General features: G+C 45.1%; 1 protein-coding gene across 1 annotated transcript in view; it reads left to right on the plus strand.

Moving 5' to 3' along the window:
* KIF2A (kinesin family member 2A) overlaps positions 1-19,878 on the plus strand; it is a 2,798,933-nt gene that overhangs the window by 2,137,770 nt on the left and 641,285 nt on the right. The window contains exon 16 of the mRNA XM_044063819.1: positions 7,048-7,158. Coding sequence (XP_043919754.1) covers positions 7,048-7,158 — 111 coding nt within the window. The remainder of the gene's footprint in view (positions 1-7,047; positions 7,159-19,878) is intronic.

Raw genomic sequence — 19,878 nt, forward strand, 5'->3', positions numbered from 1 at the left:
TACAACTAGCTGCTATATCTAACTTTCATGTAGGGGTCTCAGACTCAAGTATCATGTCCCATAAGCTCTGCAAAGCCTTTTTAAGAGGTGTTTTTCTGCTCAAGCCCCCAATCAAAGATCCCCCACCTCAATGAGACTTGAATTTGGTCCTAGTATCCTTGATTCCCCCCCCCCTTCGAACCAGCAGCTTCATGCCCTCTTAAGTTGCTCTCATGGAAAACACTTTTTCTGGTAGCCATAACTTCAGCTAGAAGGGTATCTGAACTTCATGCTCTGTGCAGTCGTCCTCCTTACTTAGTTTTCCACAAAGACAGGGTGTACCTCCGGACTAATCCGTCCTTCTTACCTAATGTTTCCTCTGAGGCAAACCTAAACCAGACGATTGATCGCCCCGTCTTCTTCCCTGATTATTCCAACAGGTCGGAACAAAAGTTACATTTTCTAGATGTTCACCACCAACTTAGATATTATTTAGACAGGACTAAACAGTTCGGGAAATCTGATCAGCTTTTCCTGTCTTATGCGGAAGGGAAATTGGGCCTTCCAGTTACTTAAGTGTCCCTTTCAAGATGGCTTACCTCTATAATTACCTTCATCTATGAAATCAGACATCAAAAACTGCCTTCAAGACCTAGAGCTCATTCAACTAGGGCATTAGCTACATCTGTAGCCTTTCAGGACAGGCTGCCAATAGATTCCATTTGTGCAGCAGCCACTTGGGCTTCCCCTCATACCTTTATTTTACATTACAAATTGTATATGGCCTCCAGAAACCATGCCAACTTTGGTTCCACTGTTCTCAAGAGTCTGTTCCGAAAGGCCACCCGGAATAAGGTGCTAGGGACGCGGTCCCATCCAGCAAAAATGAAGGCGAGATTGACAACTTAACATTAAGAAGTTATGTACCTACCATAACGTTCCATGTTAGTTGTCTTCTTCTCGCCTTCTTTCTTGCGTCCCACCCTCCTTCCCCCTAGCCTGGACAGACCGATAGGAAATTTTTGGGATCTTCCTTTGGGGCTTTCCTTCCCACATGTTCTACCACCTTTATTCTCCCTTTTATGTTTGTGGTAGCTTACATACAGGTTTATATAGAAGTGGGTTCTTTTTTCTCCATACTGTGGAGACCAGAACTGCTTGGTTTAGCTATCAAACGAGATCTGAGTAGTTATCGCCTAGCATTGTGGGATATAGGGGAGCCTCGAGCAGGTGGAATTAGCTCTCGAGCTTTAGTATTGGCCGAGTCGGAGCAGAGGATCGGCTCCGAACCCATCCAGCAAGAAAGAAGGCGAGAAGAAGACAACTAACATGGAACGTTATGGTAGGTACATAACTTCTTATTCTCTGCACTGCCCTTTGGCTTATTTACTGCTCCCAGGGTATTCACAAAGTGCCTAGCTCCAGTCATTGCATTTTGCAGGCAAAGAAATATTCAAATATACGAGAGCCATGGTGGCGCAGCGGTAGCATTGTTGCCTCACAGCAACACATTCTCTTGTTTGATTCTCTGCTGGAGTGCCTTCTGTGTGGAGTCTGCATGTCCTCCCCGCAATCGAGTGGCATTCGAAAGACATGCGTGAATCGGTGTGCTTTCGTTGAAGGTTGGGTGTCAGGCTGGCAACTTGGCACCATAAAAATCTATTGCCAATCATTAGTGGACCGGAGTTCCACTGTGGCGACCCCTAACCGGGAAAAGCCAAAAAGACAAACAAACCCATACCTGGACGATTGTCTAATTCAGGCAGAAAGCAAGGACATTCTTTTGGATCATCTGGCGTTTGTTCAAAGGGTACTAACTTGTCTGGGGTTCACCATAAACGAAAAGAAATCACACCTAGTACCTTGTCAACAAATTTTATTCCTGGGAGCAAGCTTGATTACAACTTCCCAGATGGCTTTCCTCACACCAGAGAAACAGATTTATTTGACAACTTACTTCAAACAAGTGGCCACAAAAACCCAACTATCTGCAAGGCAAATACTGCAAGCCTTGGGGTTCATGGCCGCCTGCATTCTTCTTATTCCATATGCAAGGCTGCATATGAGGAAACTACAATGGTATCTCAAAAGCCTATGGTGTCAACATTCACAGGATCTAGAAGCAAGGATTCTTATCATACCTTGCCTACGCCTAGAGTTCCTTTGGTGGGCAGAGGCCTGCCACCAAAACAGGATACTACCATTCATATTACCCCCTGCCACCCAAATCTTAACAGACTATGCATGGGGGGCTCACCTGGCAGGGAAGTGCATTCAGGGCAAATGGAACCCAAGTCAAATGCACCTGCACATAAATCAAAAGGAAATGTTAGCTGTACAGAATGCTCTGACAGCCTTCAAGGACCACATTCTTCCAGGACAACTAATGGTAAAGATGGACAACACCACTGTCATGTGGTACATAAACAAGCAGGAGGGGTACACATTCTTACCCCCTCTGCAGACTAGCCATGGCATTGTGGAACGCAACCTTGAGCTACCATGGTAATCTACAAGCTCAATTCCTGCCAGGAAAACTAAATACACTGGCAGATGGAGTAAGCAGTAACCTCAGGGACCCACAAGTGGAAACTGGAACCAAGGATTTTCAACATGTTGATAAGCAAATGGGGGAGCCCCAGATATAGACCTGTTTGCCTCCCCCCAGAACCATCAGCTGGACAAATTTTGCACAAGGATTTCCCACACGCTAGCTTGGAAAGTGGATGCTCTGTCCTTCACCTGGAAAAAACTGTCAATCAGTTTATGCCTTTCCTCCTCTGCCTCTGCTCCCTCTGCTCTTCAAAGTACTACTAAAGATCAAACAGGGCAAGTCAAGGACGATTTTAATTGCACTAGACTGGCCTCGCCAACACTGGTACCCACTCTTGCGCAGTGTGTCACGCTTGGCTCCATGGCACCTGCCTCAGACTCCTTCCGTTGTCTCAGCAGGTGAACCAGATTCTGCACCCTCAGCTGCAAACCCTGAACCTAGCAGCCTGGCTAATTACCTAATCTCTCCTTTACCATTCCTCAGTAAATCAGTGATGGATATCATTTTAGAGGCAAGGAAGCCTAGTACTAGAAAATCTTATGCTGCAAAATGGAAAGGATTTTGCGTCTGGAACCAATCTTTAGGAAGTGAACGCAGCAGTGCCCAGTGTACCTCAGATTCTACAATACTTGACTGAGATGCTTCATAAGGGCTTGTCCTTTTCCTCAATCTAAATTCATGCCTCAGCCATTTCAGCTCATTATAGTACAGAGCCTCCCCTCTTCTCTCACCCACTGCTCAAGCAGTTCCTAAAAGGGGCCAAAAATTTAAGGCTGCCCAGGAGAGCTCCAACTCTAGCCTGGGATCTTAACTTTGTCTTGGCGAAACTCGCTCTTCCTCCTTCCGAGCCAGCTGCTACTGCAGATTTAAAATTTATTTCCTGGAAAACAGCTTTCCTTTTAGCAATCACTTCTAAAAGAAGGGTATCTGAATTATAGGTCCTTATGGCAGTGGAACCTTTCATCATCTTTCATGTGGACGGGATGTTCTCAGAACCAATCCATCCTTCATGCCCAAGGTGGTATCCAGTGTGGCTCTTAATCAGTCCATTCATTTGCCTACATTCTTTCCTAATCCGCAGAACAAAGGGGAATGGATTCTGCATTCTTTAGATGTGCACAGACAGCTTATATTCCACTTGGCCAGGGCTAAACCTCAAAGGAAATCAGAGCAACTGCTGGTGGCATTTGCTGCAGGGACAGAGGGGAAAGCTATTTCAAAACAAACCATTTCAAAATGGATAGGCCACTGCATTCATTTCTGCTATAAGCTCCATGGAAAACCTATTATACAGGGCATCAGACCCTATTCAACCAGGGCCGAATCTACTTCTACAGCCTTTCTCAGTTGCATCCGTACTTGGGACAATCTTATAAGCTGCTACCTGGAGTTCTGTACATACTTTCACCAAGCATTACCGTTTGTCAATTTTCTCTAAATCCAGAGCTGGTTTTGCCACTGCAGTCTTGAGGGCCTTATAGCTGGTCTTAATTCTCTTTAAATTCCTCCTCCCAACCTTAGCTTTGGGAATCTACCCAAATGTAATGACTGCAACAGTGAAACACGAAGAACATAGTACAGTTGTGTGCAGTTAGCATAAATGTAGATGTTAGAGTGTATTCACTGTTGCAGTCCTGGTTACCCTCCCTCCAGCCCCCTTTCTTCTTTTCAATATACCTCTACTCTCACTTAATATGCTCAAAAGCTTTTTGGTGTATTTGCTTTTTTGTTAGATGTATATCCTTGTATTTATAGTTTTAACAATCCGTTGTATGGCAGAATGACATATCTCCCCAACTACCTGTCTCCATAGGGGTTCCACAAGGATCCATCATCATCTGCTCAGCCCAGTCCCTACCCAAACTGCAAAAAGTCACCAGGAAGCCTTTTCCTCTGTTGAAACTTGGTTATCCAATGCCCAATTAATACTCAACCCAAACACAACTAAACTACTCATCTTCCAACCCACCAAACATATTCAAAACAACTCTCACTTTAACATCACATCCAAAGACAACACCACTATATACCCAACTGAACACACCAAATTGCTAGGAGTGGAAATAGACAATAAACTAAAATTTGACATTCACATATCCATGACCATAAAAAATGTCCACAAAAAACTAGTAGTGTTATACAGAAATAAGCAACTTCTCACCAAAGCAGCAAAGATTTCAGTAGCAAATTCCCGCCTTATCTCCACCCTACTTTATTCCTCTCCTATATATGCCAACCTAAGGCAATCTGATCTAAACAAGCTAGAGACCTGCTACAACAAAATCGCCAAATTCGCCACAGGGGCATCCTACCATAGTCACCACTGTCTCTCACTTGCTGAACTGGGCTGGCTTGAACTCCCTCACCTCCTTCAGTGTTATCGACTCTCACTCACCCACAAACTAGTAAACCATCCACTAATTGTCCCATCCCTCCAGAATCTACTCCAACCCTATCGCACCACCAGACCACTAAGATCCAGCAACAAAAATCACTTGCAGATCACTAAAGCCAATAACTCTGCTGGTGAAGCACTATTCTCTTGCACCATAGCCAAATTATGGAACTCCCTCCCACCCACAATTACCTCCGTACCATCATGCACCCACTTCAAAACTTTACTAAAAGCGCACCTAAAAACATGCTGGCTATGCCCTTGCAACTCCCACTCTAATATCACCCACCCCATCCAACCACTACCTTTCTTTCCACTCCACTAACTACCTTGATTATAGCAAGCTCAGATGCTCATAAGCCTAGTACTTATTATACAGCAGGAACTTCTTATTGTAACATTTGTTAATGTTTGTTATGTACTTCACAGATAAAGATTCCAGTTGTCTACTGATGTACTATGTTCTTCATCTGTAAATATGTGCTAAGTAATTGCTATGTAAATTGTTAATCACTATGTAATCCAATGTAACTACTGTCTGTTTATTTTAACTGTGGAGCTTTTCTCCCCGGGCCTCTGCTGAAAATGGACCTACGTCCAGTCGGACACTCCCGGTCAACAAATATAAGTAAAGTAAATAATTGCTTCCCATTAGGGGGCACCTGACATCTGGGGCAAGAAAAACTGATGTAATGGCGTCGGCTGCATGTTTTATACCCCTGACGACCTGACGTCATGGAAGAAGGGACAGCAACCGACTCAGGACCCAAGACTTTGTTAATCAGGCCGACTTGAGGGCTACTGCAAGCAGATGACCCAAATGTAATGACTGCAACAGTGAATACACTCTAACATCTACATTTATGGTAAGTGTACACAGCTGTACTTTCACATTACAGCAGTGAACGGATGCACTTATTAAAAATTTCACTAGTTCCTGGCATCTACTAAAGAAAATATAAATGACCAAGAAGATTTTTAGCATGTTAAAGTAAGCACTGATTAGAGTAATTCAGTAAAAAAGAAGCCCAGGCCGTGCTTTCATAGACCATTTAAAAGGTCAGTGACTCACAGTACTGTCACTGTAACTAAATTGAGGGGGAAAAAGTTGTGTACAGTATGTAAGCCATGTCTTGTCATATTATATGGCCCCAAACTCCATTCATAGAGGATGACAGAGAAAGGCTAAAAACAAAATCACATTACTTTGTTTTGACAGTCCCCCCTACAGCCATTTGCGGTGTGAAAAATTTAAGTATAAGAAGAAGTACTTAGAATATGATACATTATATATCTTAATGAAAACTATGTGCAGCATTCGAAAAAAACAATAATTCTCCAGAAGCGAATACCGGAGAGCCAAGAGAAACACCAGCAACCACGAAAATGTAAATCCAGTTAGTTTATTGTGACAAGACTAACAACAAACTGCAGCAGCAACTCATTATATTGTTATTATATATCTTCTCAGATTTGTTATTTTTCTTTTTAACAGGCTTCTACATCTTCCGTTTCATCCCACTGGCCTAGCAATGTTGAAGTTTAGTTCCTGAAAAATGCTTTTTGATTACATAGTTAATCCAGAAGGTGTCCGAGCTGTCCCTGAGACAGTCCATTCATCTATTTCTTTTCTGTGTTGGCTTAGGTTTTATTTGAAATGGGTGGCACTGTGTTTGAAAAGACTGTTCAATAGTCTCCTGTTTTCTCAGGAGGGGAGAGCTTGCAGTTACTGAGCCGATACTTTACAAGTTGATTACCAGCTCCATTGTCTTTCGCCCTCAGGCAGCTAACTATCCACTGGACTTCAAGATTGCATGGGATAGACATAAGTAGACATAAAGCACATCTAAAGAAATGTTGGAAGCAGTTGAGTATTTGTAAGATAATGGGGAGACTAGAGGGTATAGGTCCTCACCATCTCCCAAATGCTGTTTCTGACAGTGTGACAAGTGTTGGTATCTTTTCTTTTTTGCCAACCTAAATTATATTATCTAGTTGTATTTTAAAAGGTAATTGTCTTGTTTGCAAAGTTTAGCCTTTCTTGGTATGGTAAGTTGCAGAAGTTATATCACATACAGTTATTTTCCATGCTTTCATTAATCTTACCTTTTAATTTTAGGAATGTATCAGAGCACTGGGACGAAATAAACCCCACACACCTTTCAGAGCAAGTAAACTTACTCAGGTGCTGAGAGATTCTTTCATAGGAGAAAATTCACGAACCTGTATGGTATGTAAAACTAGAAACATTTAATTGAAATAACATTATGAAATGTAAGAATTGCAGAAATGATTTTTCAATATTGTAGTGAAATAAAAGTAATGATTCAACTTGAAAGTGGTAGAAAAATATTTAAAATTGTAAGAGAAGTCAGAAGGAATAATTGATGTTCTTCGTGTTTCACTGTTGCAGTCATCACATTTGGATTATCCCTGCCAGGGTAGCCCTCGGCCTGCCCGAATACCAGAGACTTAGTATTTCTGCATAGGTTGCTGTTGCTTGAGGACTGATGTCAGATCGTCAGTAGTATAAAGTAAGGCAGCTGATGCCATTACCCCAGTCTTTCTTGCCGTGGAGCCCGAAGCAGAAGCAGTTTGCACGAGTGCCAGTCGGCCGCTACCTGAGTTTTTGCCTCTGAATTGAAGTTGAAGTCTTCTAAAGCTAAGTACCCCATTGGGATCCTTTTTTCTTGCACTAACATGTCAGGAAAAAGCTAATAATTGTCTCGCCTGTGGAAAGCAAATACTACACTGAGAATTCCACTCTTACTGCGTCACTTGTTTAGGCCCAGACCACAAACCCCCCCGTTGTCGCTTCTATGCTTTGTTCAATGCCAAACTGTCCATCGTCAGGCCCTTATTGTAGCCAGATATTCTCGTTTACAGTCCTCAAATTCTGATATGGCTTTGGTAAGCCATCCGACAGCAGATCTTCTGAAAAAGCGTAAAGATAAAGCCAGACTGCACAACCTACCGACAATGCTTTAGTTAAGCTAATAGACCCTTTCGGAGTCTGGTATGCTGCAAAACTCTTCTTCGACTAAGGATCCTGCGGTCGTCTCTACCTTGGATGGGTCTAGAGCCGCTGAGCTGGCACTGGCTTCCAAGGAAGTCCTTCGCACTACCGAATCTCGACACAAGCCATCATCTTCTTTTGCGACTACAGTTCTTTCAATAACGACAGAGTTTCTTAGGCCCAGGGTTCAAACCACACCCAAGAAACCGACCCACTCTCAAGTGCCTGCTACCTTTCCTCAGTCTCAAATCCTTAAAATGGCGGAAGACCTTAACATGCTGATCAGGGGAAGCCAAGCTACCCCCTCAAAAAGGAAAAGAGATCGGTCCCCTGTAGTTTTGTCTGAACAAGAGTCAGATGAATCTGATGCATCTGACTGAAGACATGCAACCCCTCTCCACTTATAAGGATTCTAATGCAGAGGACTATATTCCTTCAGTCTTTCCCCCGGAGGATTTTTCCTTTTGGAAACCCTGCATACTTTAAGGGAGCATTTCCAATGGGAGATTCAGGACTATCCTTAGTCTAAAAAGAGAATCGGGGAATTCCTAGATCTTCCACAGCACAGACCCTTGGCCATCCTCCCAGTCCTGGATGTTGTGGAGGATGTTTTCCTTGAATGGAGCTCGACTCCTGACACCCTCCCCCCGCTCCCAGAAAACCAGACAGGTACTATAGAGTCCCAAACTCACACAAATATCTTTTTAAAAATCCAACAGCTGACCCTGAGGTCATTTCTCAAGGGCGAAAAGGGATTAAAGCAACCTCTGCTAAGAATCCCACCCCCTCAGACAGGGATTCCCGATCATTGGACAGACTGGGTAAAAAAGTATACACCTCAGCTACTCTTGCTGTCAGGGCACTAAATTGTCAGTTCGATATGATGAAATTTCAGCAACATACCTTGGAACTCCTTAAACCAAAAATGTCTTCCTTTCCTGCTTGGGCAGAATCTAAAGATTTACAAGACTTAATGCATTCTGCAAGTGCACTTTGGTTTTGACGCCCTAAAAGCTTCTTGCAGGGCAGCAGCCACTGGATCTGTCATTAGAAGACATGCATGGCTTAAGGAACAACCCCTACCAGACCATGTCAAATCAAAATTGTTGGATGCCCCCTTGCACAAAGATAACTTATTTGGCACTAAGGGAGAAGAGGTCTTAAAAAAAGATGGAAGAAAAAGCAAAATCTATGCAAACAGTTAAGGATTTCTTACAGGTCCAGCCCCCTAAGTTCAGCAGGCATTGTCCCTCCAAGCACTGGTCCTTTCTGCTCCGAGTAAACCGACCCAGCCTAGATCCCGTGGAAACAGACCCCCCCAGACAGCAGCCCCATGGAATGCAGAGATCTAAGCAGTGGGACTACCTCCACTTCAAAACCAGGAAGTTCTAAGCCACCACCTTATGGTAAGAACTCACAATGACTCACCTCCTCCACCCCCCCCCCCTCTGCCCACCTTCACTTACCCCTAGGAGGAAAACTCTCCTTTCACTCAAGCACCTGGGCCACTATTATCAAGGAGAAAAGGGTTCTGAACATTGTCTCAGGGATACAAATTTTCCTTCCACACCTTTCCAACCCCAAAAGGTTTCCTAGATCTACCACCAAATCAGTGGCCAGAGGGTCAAAAGCAAATCCTTTCCCTGCTCTCTATGAAAGCAGTAGAGCACGTTCCTGCAGAACAGATAGGCCAATGCTTCTACTCCAGACTTTTTCTGGTGCCCAGAAAAGAGGGCACCTGGCTCCCCATCCTCGATCTGTCCATTCTAAACACCTTCCTGGTGATCCCAAAATTCAAAATGCTTACCCTTCAGCAGCTGCTACCCATGCTTTCCAAGGACGCTTGGCTAGCCACCCTAGATCTAAAAGAGGCCTACCTCCACATTCCTATCCGGGAATCATGCAGGAAATGTCTCTGCTTCAGGGCAGGATCGCAACTCTTTCAGATGTCCTTCAAGAATGCAACTGCAGTCCTGACATATGGGTTGTCCTGCCTCTGGCAGCCCTTCGGTCGGCCGGATTCCAAAGTCTGGGTCCGGCTTCGGCCGATGTCGCCTACTCCCCGACGTCAGAGTGGCTGGGGTATAAAGGCATCCGCCGATGCCATCTTCTTCAGTCTTTCTTGCCGCGTGGTGCCCGAAGCAGAAGCAGTTCGCAAGTGCCAGTCGGTCAGCTTCTGTGTTTTCAGTTACCGAACTCATCAAAAAGCTAAGTACCCCGTTGGGGAACATTTTTCTTGCCTCAGCCGATGTCAGAAAAAATTGAAAAAGTTAATAATTGTTTGTCTTGTGGTAAACAAATACCTCATAAGGACTTCCATTCTTACTGCCTTCCCTGCCTGGGCCCAGACCACGACGTCTCGGGCCTGTGCTTGCTTTAATAAGTGCACACTCAGGCGCCGGGCAGAATTTGCCAAAGAATTTTTTGGCGAAAATTACGCTTATATCATGCCGTCGGAACAACCGACAGCACATATTTCCAAAAAATGCAAGGACCAGGACAGACATCCTCGGCCCGCGTCGTTCACCGATACCACGCCTAAGCCTTCTGCGAGTGCATCGGTCTCTTCGGAGGCGGTAATTCCACCGCTGCAGGCCGACGACACCGCTTTACCGCGTACTTCGGTCCCGGAGGTTTCCCCAGTGCCGGTTGTTGATTTTCCTCCTGAAACCGAAGCTCAGGACTTACCTGACACCATACCAGTGGATAAAGTGACTCCTGCACATGGGGCAGCTAGGCCTCCGGTCTCCATGTCCATCAAGGCCTTCACACAGGCTAAGGCCCATCCTCCTAAAACTTTTTCCCAGGGCCCCTCTTCTGATAAACAGATCATGACCCTAGCTGCAGATCTAATCTCTCTAATCAGAGGTTCTCAGTCGCATCCAGACAGAGGTTCTCAGCCTCCTGCAGATAAAAGGCCTAGGACTGAGCAGACAGATACCCTCTCTTCGGATGAAGCCTCTAGGGATTCAGCGCACTCAGATACCCAGGAAGAATCCTTCCAGGCCTACGAGGACTCTGATGCTGAGGAATCAATTCCTTCTGCCTCTCCTCCAGAGGATATTTCTTTCGGAGAAGTTCTCCACTCTATGAGAGAACATTTTCAGTGGCAGGGTGAGGAATTTTCTGACTCCAGGAAAAGGCTACGTACCTTCCTTAAGTTACCCCAGCACAGACCATTAGCAATCCCTCCAGTGTTAGATGTATTGGATGATGTATACTCAGACTCCAGTGCTTCGCCTGATTCTCTCCCTCCTGCTCCTGTCAAGCCAGACAGATATTACAGGGTTCCTGAAATGCATAAGCATCTCTTTAAGGCCCACTCTGTGGATCTAGAAACTATTTCTCAGGGGCCCAAAGGAGTGGCTACTTCCTCTGCCAAAAACCCTTTGCCCGCAGACAGGGAATCAAGGTCCCTGGAGAGATGGGGCAAAAAAGTTTATACCTCTTCCACCCTTGCCATGAGGTCACTTAACTGTCTTTTTCATATGTTTCAGTACCAGGATTACTTAATGGATGATTTGCAGAAAAAGTTAGCCTCTCCTGAGCCTATAGATAGAAAGGCATTGCAGGATTTGGTTCGTAACACTCAGCAGGTTAGCAATCATTTTCTTCAGTGTGGTTATGATGCATTGGAAGCTTCATGTAGGGCAGCTATGACAGGGGCCGTTATACGTAGACATGCTTGGCTGAAAGAACAGCCACTGCCAGACCATGTTAAAGTAAAGCTCCTAGATGCACCTCTGGAAAAACAGAAGCTTTTTGGTGCTAATGCACAGGATGTGTTGAAGTCTATTGAGGAAAAGGCTAAATCAGTACAGACAGTCAAGGATTTCCTCCAGGTTCAGCCACCCAGATTCAGCAGGAATTGGCCTTCAAAGAATTGGTCCTTTCCAGACACTGACAAGTTTCAAAGGGGAAAAAATAGGCGTGCTCGAGTTAGAGGGCAATACTGAGGCTCCTACAGGGGCCGCCAATGGCAACCACCAAATCAGAGAAGTGGCACAGGGAGTTCAGTTGCACCACAGGGACAATCACAATGACTTGACTTTCACTCCGCCGACCAAGGCTCAAAGAGAAGCACCTCTAGGCGGAAAATTATCCTTATTCTCAAAGAACTGGCACATTTTAACCAAGGACAAATGGATTCTGGACATAGTAGACAAAGGTTACAGGTTCCACTTCCATACCTTACCAACGAGACAAGGCATGCCAAATCTGCCACAAAATCAAAGGGCAGAGGCACTCATACAAGTTTCAAAGCTGTTACAAATAAAAGCAATAGAAAAGGTTCCTCCTCAGGAACAAGGCCAGGGATTCTATTCAAGACTGTTCCTTGTTCCAAGAAAAGAAAAGCAATGGAGACCTATACTGGACTTGTCCGCTCTAAACACTTTTCTCATTGTGCCAAAATTCAAAATGCTGACTTTACAGCAACTCCTTCCCATGCTGGGCAAGGGGTCTTGGCTGGTTACTCTGGACCTCAAGGAGGCATACCTGCATGTCCCAATCAGTTGCAGAAGATACCTCAGATTTCTTGCAGGGTCAGAGCATTATCAATTCTCAGCATTGCCGTTTGGCTTATCTACTGCGCCCAGAGTATTCACAAAATGCCTGGCATCAGTAGTTGCACATTGCAGGCTCCAGGGGAATCAAATGTACCCTTACCTGGACGACTGCCTTATACAAGCAGACAGCAAACAAACCTTGATAAGAAACTTGGACTATGTAATTCAATTACTACAGGCTTTGGGATACACAGTCAACATTCAAAAATCAAGACTACTGCCATCCCAACAGATTATTTTTCTAGGAGCCAAATTGGACACACAATCACAAATGGCTTTCCTCACAGAGGAGAAACAAGAACATTTACCAGATTACTTCAAAAGCCTAGCAAAGCTCACCCAGCTGACCGCAAGGAAAATCCTGCAGGCCCTGGGGTTCATGGCATCTTGCATTCTTGTGGTACCTCTGGCAAGACTACACATGAGAAAGCTACAATGGTACCTAAAAAGCTTATGGTCTCAACACAGCCACAATCTAGAAGACGTAATACCACTCATTCCATGCCTGCAAAGGGAATTTTTGTGGTGGGCTCAAGCAAGTCATTTAAACAAAGCCATGTCTTTCAACAAACCTCTAGCAAGTCAAACCATTACAACAGACACCTCAGATCATGGATGGGGGGCGCACATGGAGGGCAGATGCATTCAAGGGCAATGGACTCCCAGGGAAATGCATCTGCACATAAATCAAAAAGAGATGTTGGCAGTGATACATGCAATCGAAGCCTTCGGAAAATCCCTTCAACAAGGTCATCTGCTAATAAGGACAGACAACACCACTGTCATGTGGTATATAAACAAGCAGGGAGCACTCACTCTTACCCCCTCTGCAGACTAACAATGACTCTTTGGGAAAAGTCCCTGAATCTGAACATCCACTTGCAATCCCAGTTTGTTCCAGGCAAAGACAATGTTCTGGCGGACAGGCTGAGCAGAAATTTCTAGGATCCGCACGAATGGATGCTGCATCCACACATTTTCTCACAAATAACAAGTGCATGGGGAAGACCGGACATACTCACCTCAGTCATCACCTGGAGAAGTTCGGTTCAAGGACGCACCATCCTCTAGCCTGGAGAACGGATGCTCTCTCCTTCAGCTGGAATTCCCTAACAATTTATGCATTCCCTTCTCTACCATTACTGACCAAGGTGTTACTGAAGATCAAAGCAGAGCAACCAAAAGGAATTTTGATAGCTCCAGACTGGCCAAGGCAGCACTGGTATCCATTGCTACTGAGCATAACTCACACCAAACCGTGGCCCTTGCCTCAATGGCCTCTGCTTCTAACTCAGCACAATTACAGGACTGTTCATCAAAACCTGCAAACATTGCAGCTGACAGCTTGGAGGGTTGCATGACTTTCACCCATATCTCTCTTTCCGAAAAAGTACAAGAAATCTTACTGGAAGCGCGCAGACCTTCCACCAGAAAAACCTATTCAGCCAAGTGGAAGAGATTCATCATCTGGAATGCCAACAAGGGTCAGGATGCATCAGTAATGAGCATACCACAGATATTAGAATACTTGGCAGAAATGTTTCATAGTGGCCTCTCATATTCTTCCATAAAAATACACGCTTCAGCAATCTCAGCAAAATACAACTGTGACCCACCCGTGTTTTCGCATCCCTTGCTAAGACAGTTTCTAAGAGGGATAAAAAATATCAAACCTCCCAGAAAACCACCAGTACCTGCATGGGACCTCAATTTCATCTTGGAAAAATTAACTCTTCCTCCTTTTGAACCAGCAGCATCGTCAGAAATGCAATTTCTCTCCTGGAAAACGGTTTTCCTGTTGGCAGTTACCTCAGCAAGAAGAGTCTCGGAGATACAGGCCCTCATGGCAGTACCCCCCTTTCTCATTTTTCATCGGGACAGAGTTTCTCTAAGAACCAATCCTTCATTCATGCCAAAAGTGATATCCAGGGTGTCTCTAAATCAAGCAATTCACCTGCCTACTTTCTTTCCCAATCCTCAAAATAGGGGGGAAAAGCTGCTGCACACTTTGGACATACACAGACAATTACGCTACTACTTGGACAGAACAAAGACCACCAGAAAGTCTGACCAACTATTTGTAGCCTATGCTGCTGGAGTGCAAGGAAAGGCAATCTCCAAACAAACAATTTCAAAATGGATTGGGCACTGCATCAGATTCTGTTACTCTTTCCATGGAAAAGGTGTGCCAGCCAATATTAGGCCACACTCCACCAGAGCTATTGCCACATCTACAGCCTTTCTAAGAGGAGTGGCTACAAAGGACATTCTAGAGGCTGCTACATGGAGCTCCGTGCATACATTTACCAAACACTACAACCTGCCTTTATACTCCAGATCCCGAGCAGGCTTTGCTTCGGCAGTCCTGCAGGGCATTTTAGCTACACCATCCCTTTCTTAGATCCTACCACCCCCAGCTTGGCTATGGTATTCAACCCATATGTCAGGACTGCAGTTGCATTCGTGAAGGATATAGTACAGTTTTGTACCTACCATAAATGTAGATGTCCGATAGATATGCAACTGCAGTCAGGTTTTCCCTCCCTCCTACCCCTCTGCAATTTTCCTTTTGGGTCCATTCCCCCTCTCCTCTATTAGCTGGGGATATCTGTTATGGTGTATATTACTGTTGTGCATGTCTGGAATTTTTTATCCATTCACCAAATTTAGCCTTCTTTGGAGGGCACCTGGCATCTGGGGCAAGAAACACTGAAGAAGATGGCGTCGGCGGATGCCTTTATACCCCAGCCGCTCTGACGTCGGGGAGTAGGTCGGCCGACGCCGGACCCAGACTTTGGAATCTGGCCAACCGAAGGGCTGCCTGAGTTGCATATCTATCGGACATCTACATTTATGGTAGGTACAAAACTGTACTTTCTCTGCACTTCCCTTTGGTTTATCTATTGCTCCTAGAGTTTTCACAAAATGTCTGGCTCTGGCCATTGCCTTTTGTAGACAAATGTTCAAATTTATCCATACATAGATTGTCTTATTCAGGCGGACAGCAAGGAAAAGCTGCTCAAGCACCTGGCATTTGTAAAGACCCTACTAACCTCCCTAGGGTGCACAATCAAAGAAAAGAAATCCAAACAGGTGCCCACTCAAAGGATAATCTTCCTGGGAGCAAGTCTGGACACAGCATTCCAGATGGCATATCTTACACCAGAGAAACAAATTTTCCGGACAGCCTTCTTATCTCAACTAGCCACCAGCCCCCAACTATCTGCAAGGAAGATCCTGCAAGCTCTGGTGTTCATGGCATCTTGCATATTACTCATTCCATATGCCAGACTGCATATGAGGAAACTTCAATGGTACCTAAAGAGCCTTTGGTGTCAACAGACCTGGAAACTCTTCTACCTATAATTCCTTTCCTCAGAAAGGAATTTCTTTGGTGGGCAACAGCATGCTCCCACAACAAGGGACTGCCCTTCTCCCCACCCCCCAGACCCTCACCACAGAAGTGTCAGACTATGCTTGGGGTGCACACCTGGACGGCAGGTGTATACAGGGCCAATGGAGCTCACAGCAAATTCCTCTGCACATCAGTCAAAGAGAGATGATGGCTGTGCAGTACGCCTTGGTAGCTTTCAAACCCCTTTTCTCTCCAGGGATTCTCCTGATCAAAACAAACAACACCACTGTCATGTGGTACATCAACAAGCAGGGAGAGGCTCACTGCTACCCTCTGTGCAGGCTGGCCATGGCCCTTTGGCTAACAGCCTCTTCCATGCAACTACACCTGTTAGCACAATTCCTACCAGCCTCTCTCAACTTTCTGGCAAACCAATTAAACAGAAACCTTCTGAACCCACACGATTGGCAACTCAACAGAAGTACCTTCACTCTAATAACTCAGAAATGGGGAACCCCGAAGGTCGACCTCTTTGTCTCCCACACCAACCATCAGCTCAGCAAATTCTGCACCAGGGAGCATCACTGCATGGCTTGGAAAGTGGATGCCCTGTCCTCCCTCTAGGTCAATCTATCGGTCTATGCCTTTCCTCCCAGTACCTCTCATCCCCAGGGTACTGCTCAAAATAAGAGATAAAACCCCAAGGACCATTCTTGTAACTCCAGACTGGCCTCAACAATACTGATACTCCTTGCTGAGCAGCCTGCCCCCACTGCCTCCGTGGCATCTTCTTCAGATTCCAACCCTCCTGACCCAGAGGGAAGGGGAATTCATGTATCCTCAATTGAAGACACTCAATTTAGCAGCTTGGCTTATTCCTTAACCCCTAACCAATCTGCCGTCCTCAGTAAACAGGTTCTGGATGATATCAATGAAGCCAGATGTCCTAGCAGCAGAAAGTCTTATGCAGATAAATGGAAAAGGTTCTGCACCTTGATCCAGGCTAAGGTAGCCAGTACTGCACAGCCCTCCATCCCTCTCATCCTGGATTACTTAGCTGACCTACACAGTGGGGTCTCTTTCTCCTCTATAAAAATTCATGCTTGTGCTATTTCTGCTCATTTTACCACTGAGCAGCCCCTTTTCTTACATCCTTTGATCAAACAGTTCCTCAGAGGGGCACCAACACCAGCTTAGGACCTTAACTTTGCCTGGGAAAAGCTCACCCTGCCCTCTTTCGAACCAGCTTCTTCTGCAGAGCTACAATTTCTCTCCTGGAAGACAGTATTTCTTCTGGTCATCACTTCAGCCAGAAGAGTCTCTGAGCTGCAAGCACTCATGGTTATGGAACCCTTCATTATCTTCCATAAAGACAGGATATACCTCAGAACTAACCCATCTTTCATGCCCAAGGTGGTGTCCAGTGTGGCTCTCAACTAATCCATTCATTTGCCTGTCTTCTTTTCTAATCCCCAGAACAAGGGGGAAAGGATTCTTCACTCTCTAGATGTGCACAGACAGCTCAGATTCTATCTGGACAGGACTAAATCCTTCAGAAAGTCTGATCATTTGCTGGTTAGCTTTGCTTCAGGGGCAGAAGGCAAAGTCATCTCCAAGCAAACCATTTCTAAATGGATAGCACACCTCATCCATTTCTGCTACAAACAGCATGGAAAGTTTCCCCCAAGGGGGTCAGGACACACTCTACCAGAGCAGCCTCCACCTCTCCAGCTTTCCTCAGAGGAGTCCGCACTAGGGACATCCTGGAGGCTGCCACCTGGACATCTATTCACACTTTTACCAAGCATTATCACCTGCTTCTCGTCTCCAAATCAGGGCAGAGTTTGCCTCTGCAGTCTTGCAGGGCATCCTAGCCAGCCCCTAGTTTCCTTGACTGCCTCCACCCATTTCCTCAGCTTTGGGAATCTACCCAAATGTGATGACTGCAACATTGAAACACGATGAACATAGTACAGTTGTGTACACTTACCATAAATGTAGATGTTCAAGTGTATTCACTGTTGCAGTCTTGGCTTCCCTCCCTCCATCCCCTTTTCTTCTCTTTCTCCTTTTATTACTTTTCTTCCTTGTTGTTCTCATTTCCTTACAAGGGACATATTGGTATTTATTTTACACTGGTGGGGTTCTTCACCTGAACGTGACCTCCTACTTTGGGGGCTCCTGACAGATTAGGGCAAGAAAAACTGATGTAATGACGTCGGCTGCCTTACTTTATACTACTGAAGACCGGACGTCAGTCTTCTAGCGACAACAACTGACGCAGAGATACTAAGTCTCTGGTATTCGGGCCAGCCGAGGGCTACCCTGACAGGGATAACCCAAATGTGATGACTGCATCAGTGAATACAGTCGAACATCTACATTTGTGGTAAGTGTACACAACTGTACTTTTTGCTTGTTTGAAATTTAGTTTTGACTTCTGTCAGCATTGTGCTATTTTATCTTTTTGAAGTTCCCTGAAATATAAACTGTGATGCTTCAGTTCTTATGTACTGTAATGTTTATAGAATGGGTTATGATTAGCCAGGTACATCTTGGACTTTACTCGAGGTCTTGTGCCAAAATATTAAGAATTAGAAGCCTTTCATAGTGTGCAGCTAGTGTTTCTTTGTCTTAGCACTTGATTGTCAAGTTTGGTTCCTGTCTGACATGCCTTTTTCCCTCTTTGAGTTTTTGCTTGCCGGTCTGCTGACCCTCACCTTCTCATCTTTTGTACATCTTGAATCCACTTGTTCTCTAGGGAGAAAGGAGCCCCTGGTCTCCACAGGGCAAAAGATAAAAGTGAGATGTCAGCCAGGAAGCTGTATACTTTGTGTATTGTCCTGCCTTGCTGCTTCAATCTGTCAACAGGGGACTGTGAACACCCTCAACCCAGCAGCCTGAGGGTTTAGCATTACCCCTTTCTCAAATTAGGAGTTTTGTGCTTTAGGGAGACCTCTAATTTTTATCTGGCCAGACAACTACCCTGTACCCCTTCCCCATATCGTGCATTACTGTACATGGTGGAGTTCAGACGTTTCTGCAAGGCCCCTAACCCAACCCCATAGCACCTGATAAACATATATGCATCACAGGGAGGGCTGCTCGTGTGTGCTTCTGTGCACACACAGTGGAGGCTCTCTTCACTGGTTAGGAAATGCCAAACTCAAGTCATTGCTCTAATGTTGCATACCAGCTAACTTAGACACACAAGGAGTCTAAAATGCAGATATTGGACCCAAGGCTGTGTCCCCCTGGCTGAGTATGTTTGTGACCATTGTATCTGAAGTAGTTTACTTCATTTGGTCTTCAACCTGTGGGTTACGGATCCGTATCGGATCCGAGCTGGCAACTTTTACTAGCATCTGCTCCGAGCTTCAAACTCCTCCCCTTACCCATAATACACCTCCACTGCCTTCCATCCCCAGATCTCGTTTGCCGCAAATAGCTTATGCATTGTGATCTCTTGAGCTCCAACTTTGTCAAGTGGGTAAAAACCTTTTGAATATCTCTTTCCTTTCAAATTCGTTAGGTAGTGTTGGTATAGGTTTCGCTTGGTGTGTCGAGTTGCAGTGTTTTAGGGTAGTTAGAGTAGTTTCTATTGTGTGGATGATGTTCATCGTGTTCCACTGTTGCAGTCATTACTCTTGGGTTATCCTGCTGGCAGGCTACCCTCAGTCGGCCAGAATTCCAAAGTCAGTTGCTGTCACCTCTTCCCTGATGTCATTGCGCCAGGGGTATAAAAGATGCAGCCGACGCCATTTTCTTCAGTCTTTCGTGCTGCGCAGTACCCGAAGCAAAAGCAGTTTGCAAGTGCCGGTCGGCTGACTCCTGAGATTTTCAAATCCGAATTTCAGAACCAAAGTCCTCATTAAAGCTAAGTACCCCATTGGGGAAACTTTTTTCTTGCTCCAGACCGATGTCAGAAAAAGTTAACAATTGTATTTCTATTGGGAAGCAAATACCTCATAAGGATTTTCACTCTTACTGTATTCCTTGCCTAGGCCTTTA

The sequence above is a fragment of the Protopterus annectens genome, chromosome 2.part2 (genome assembly GCF_019279795.1).
Source record: "Protopterus annectens isolate FY-2018-M chromosome 2.part2, PAN1.0, whole genome shotgun sequence".
NCBI lineage: Eukaryota > Metazoa > Chordata > Ceratodontiformes > Protopteridae > Protopterus > Protopterus annectens.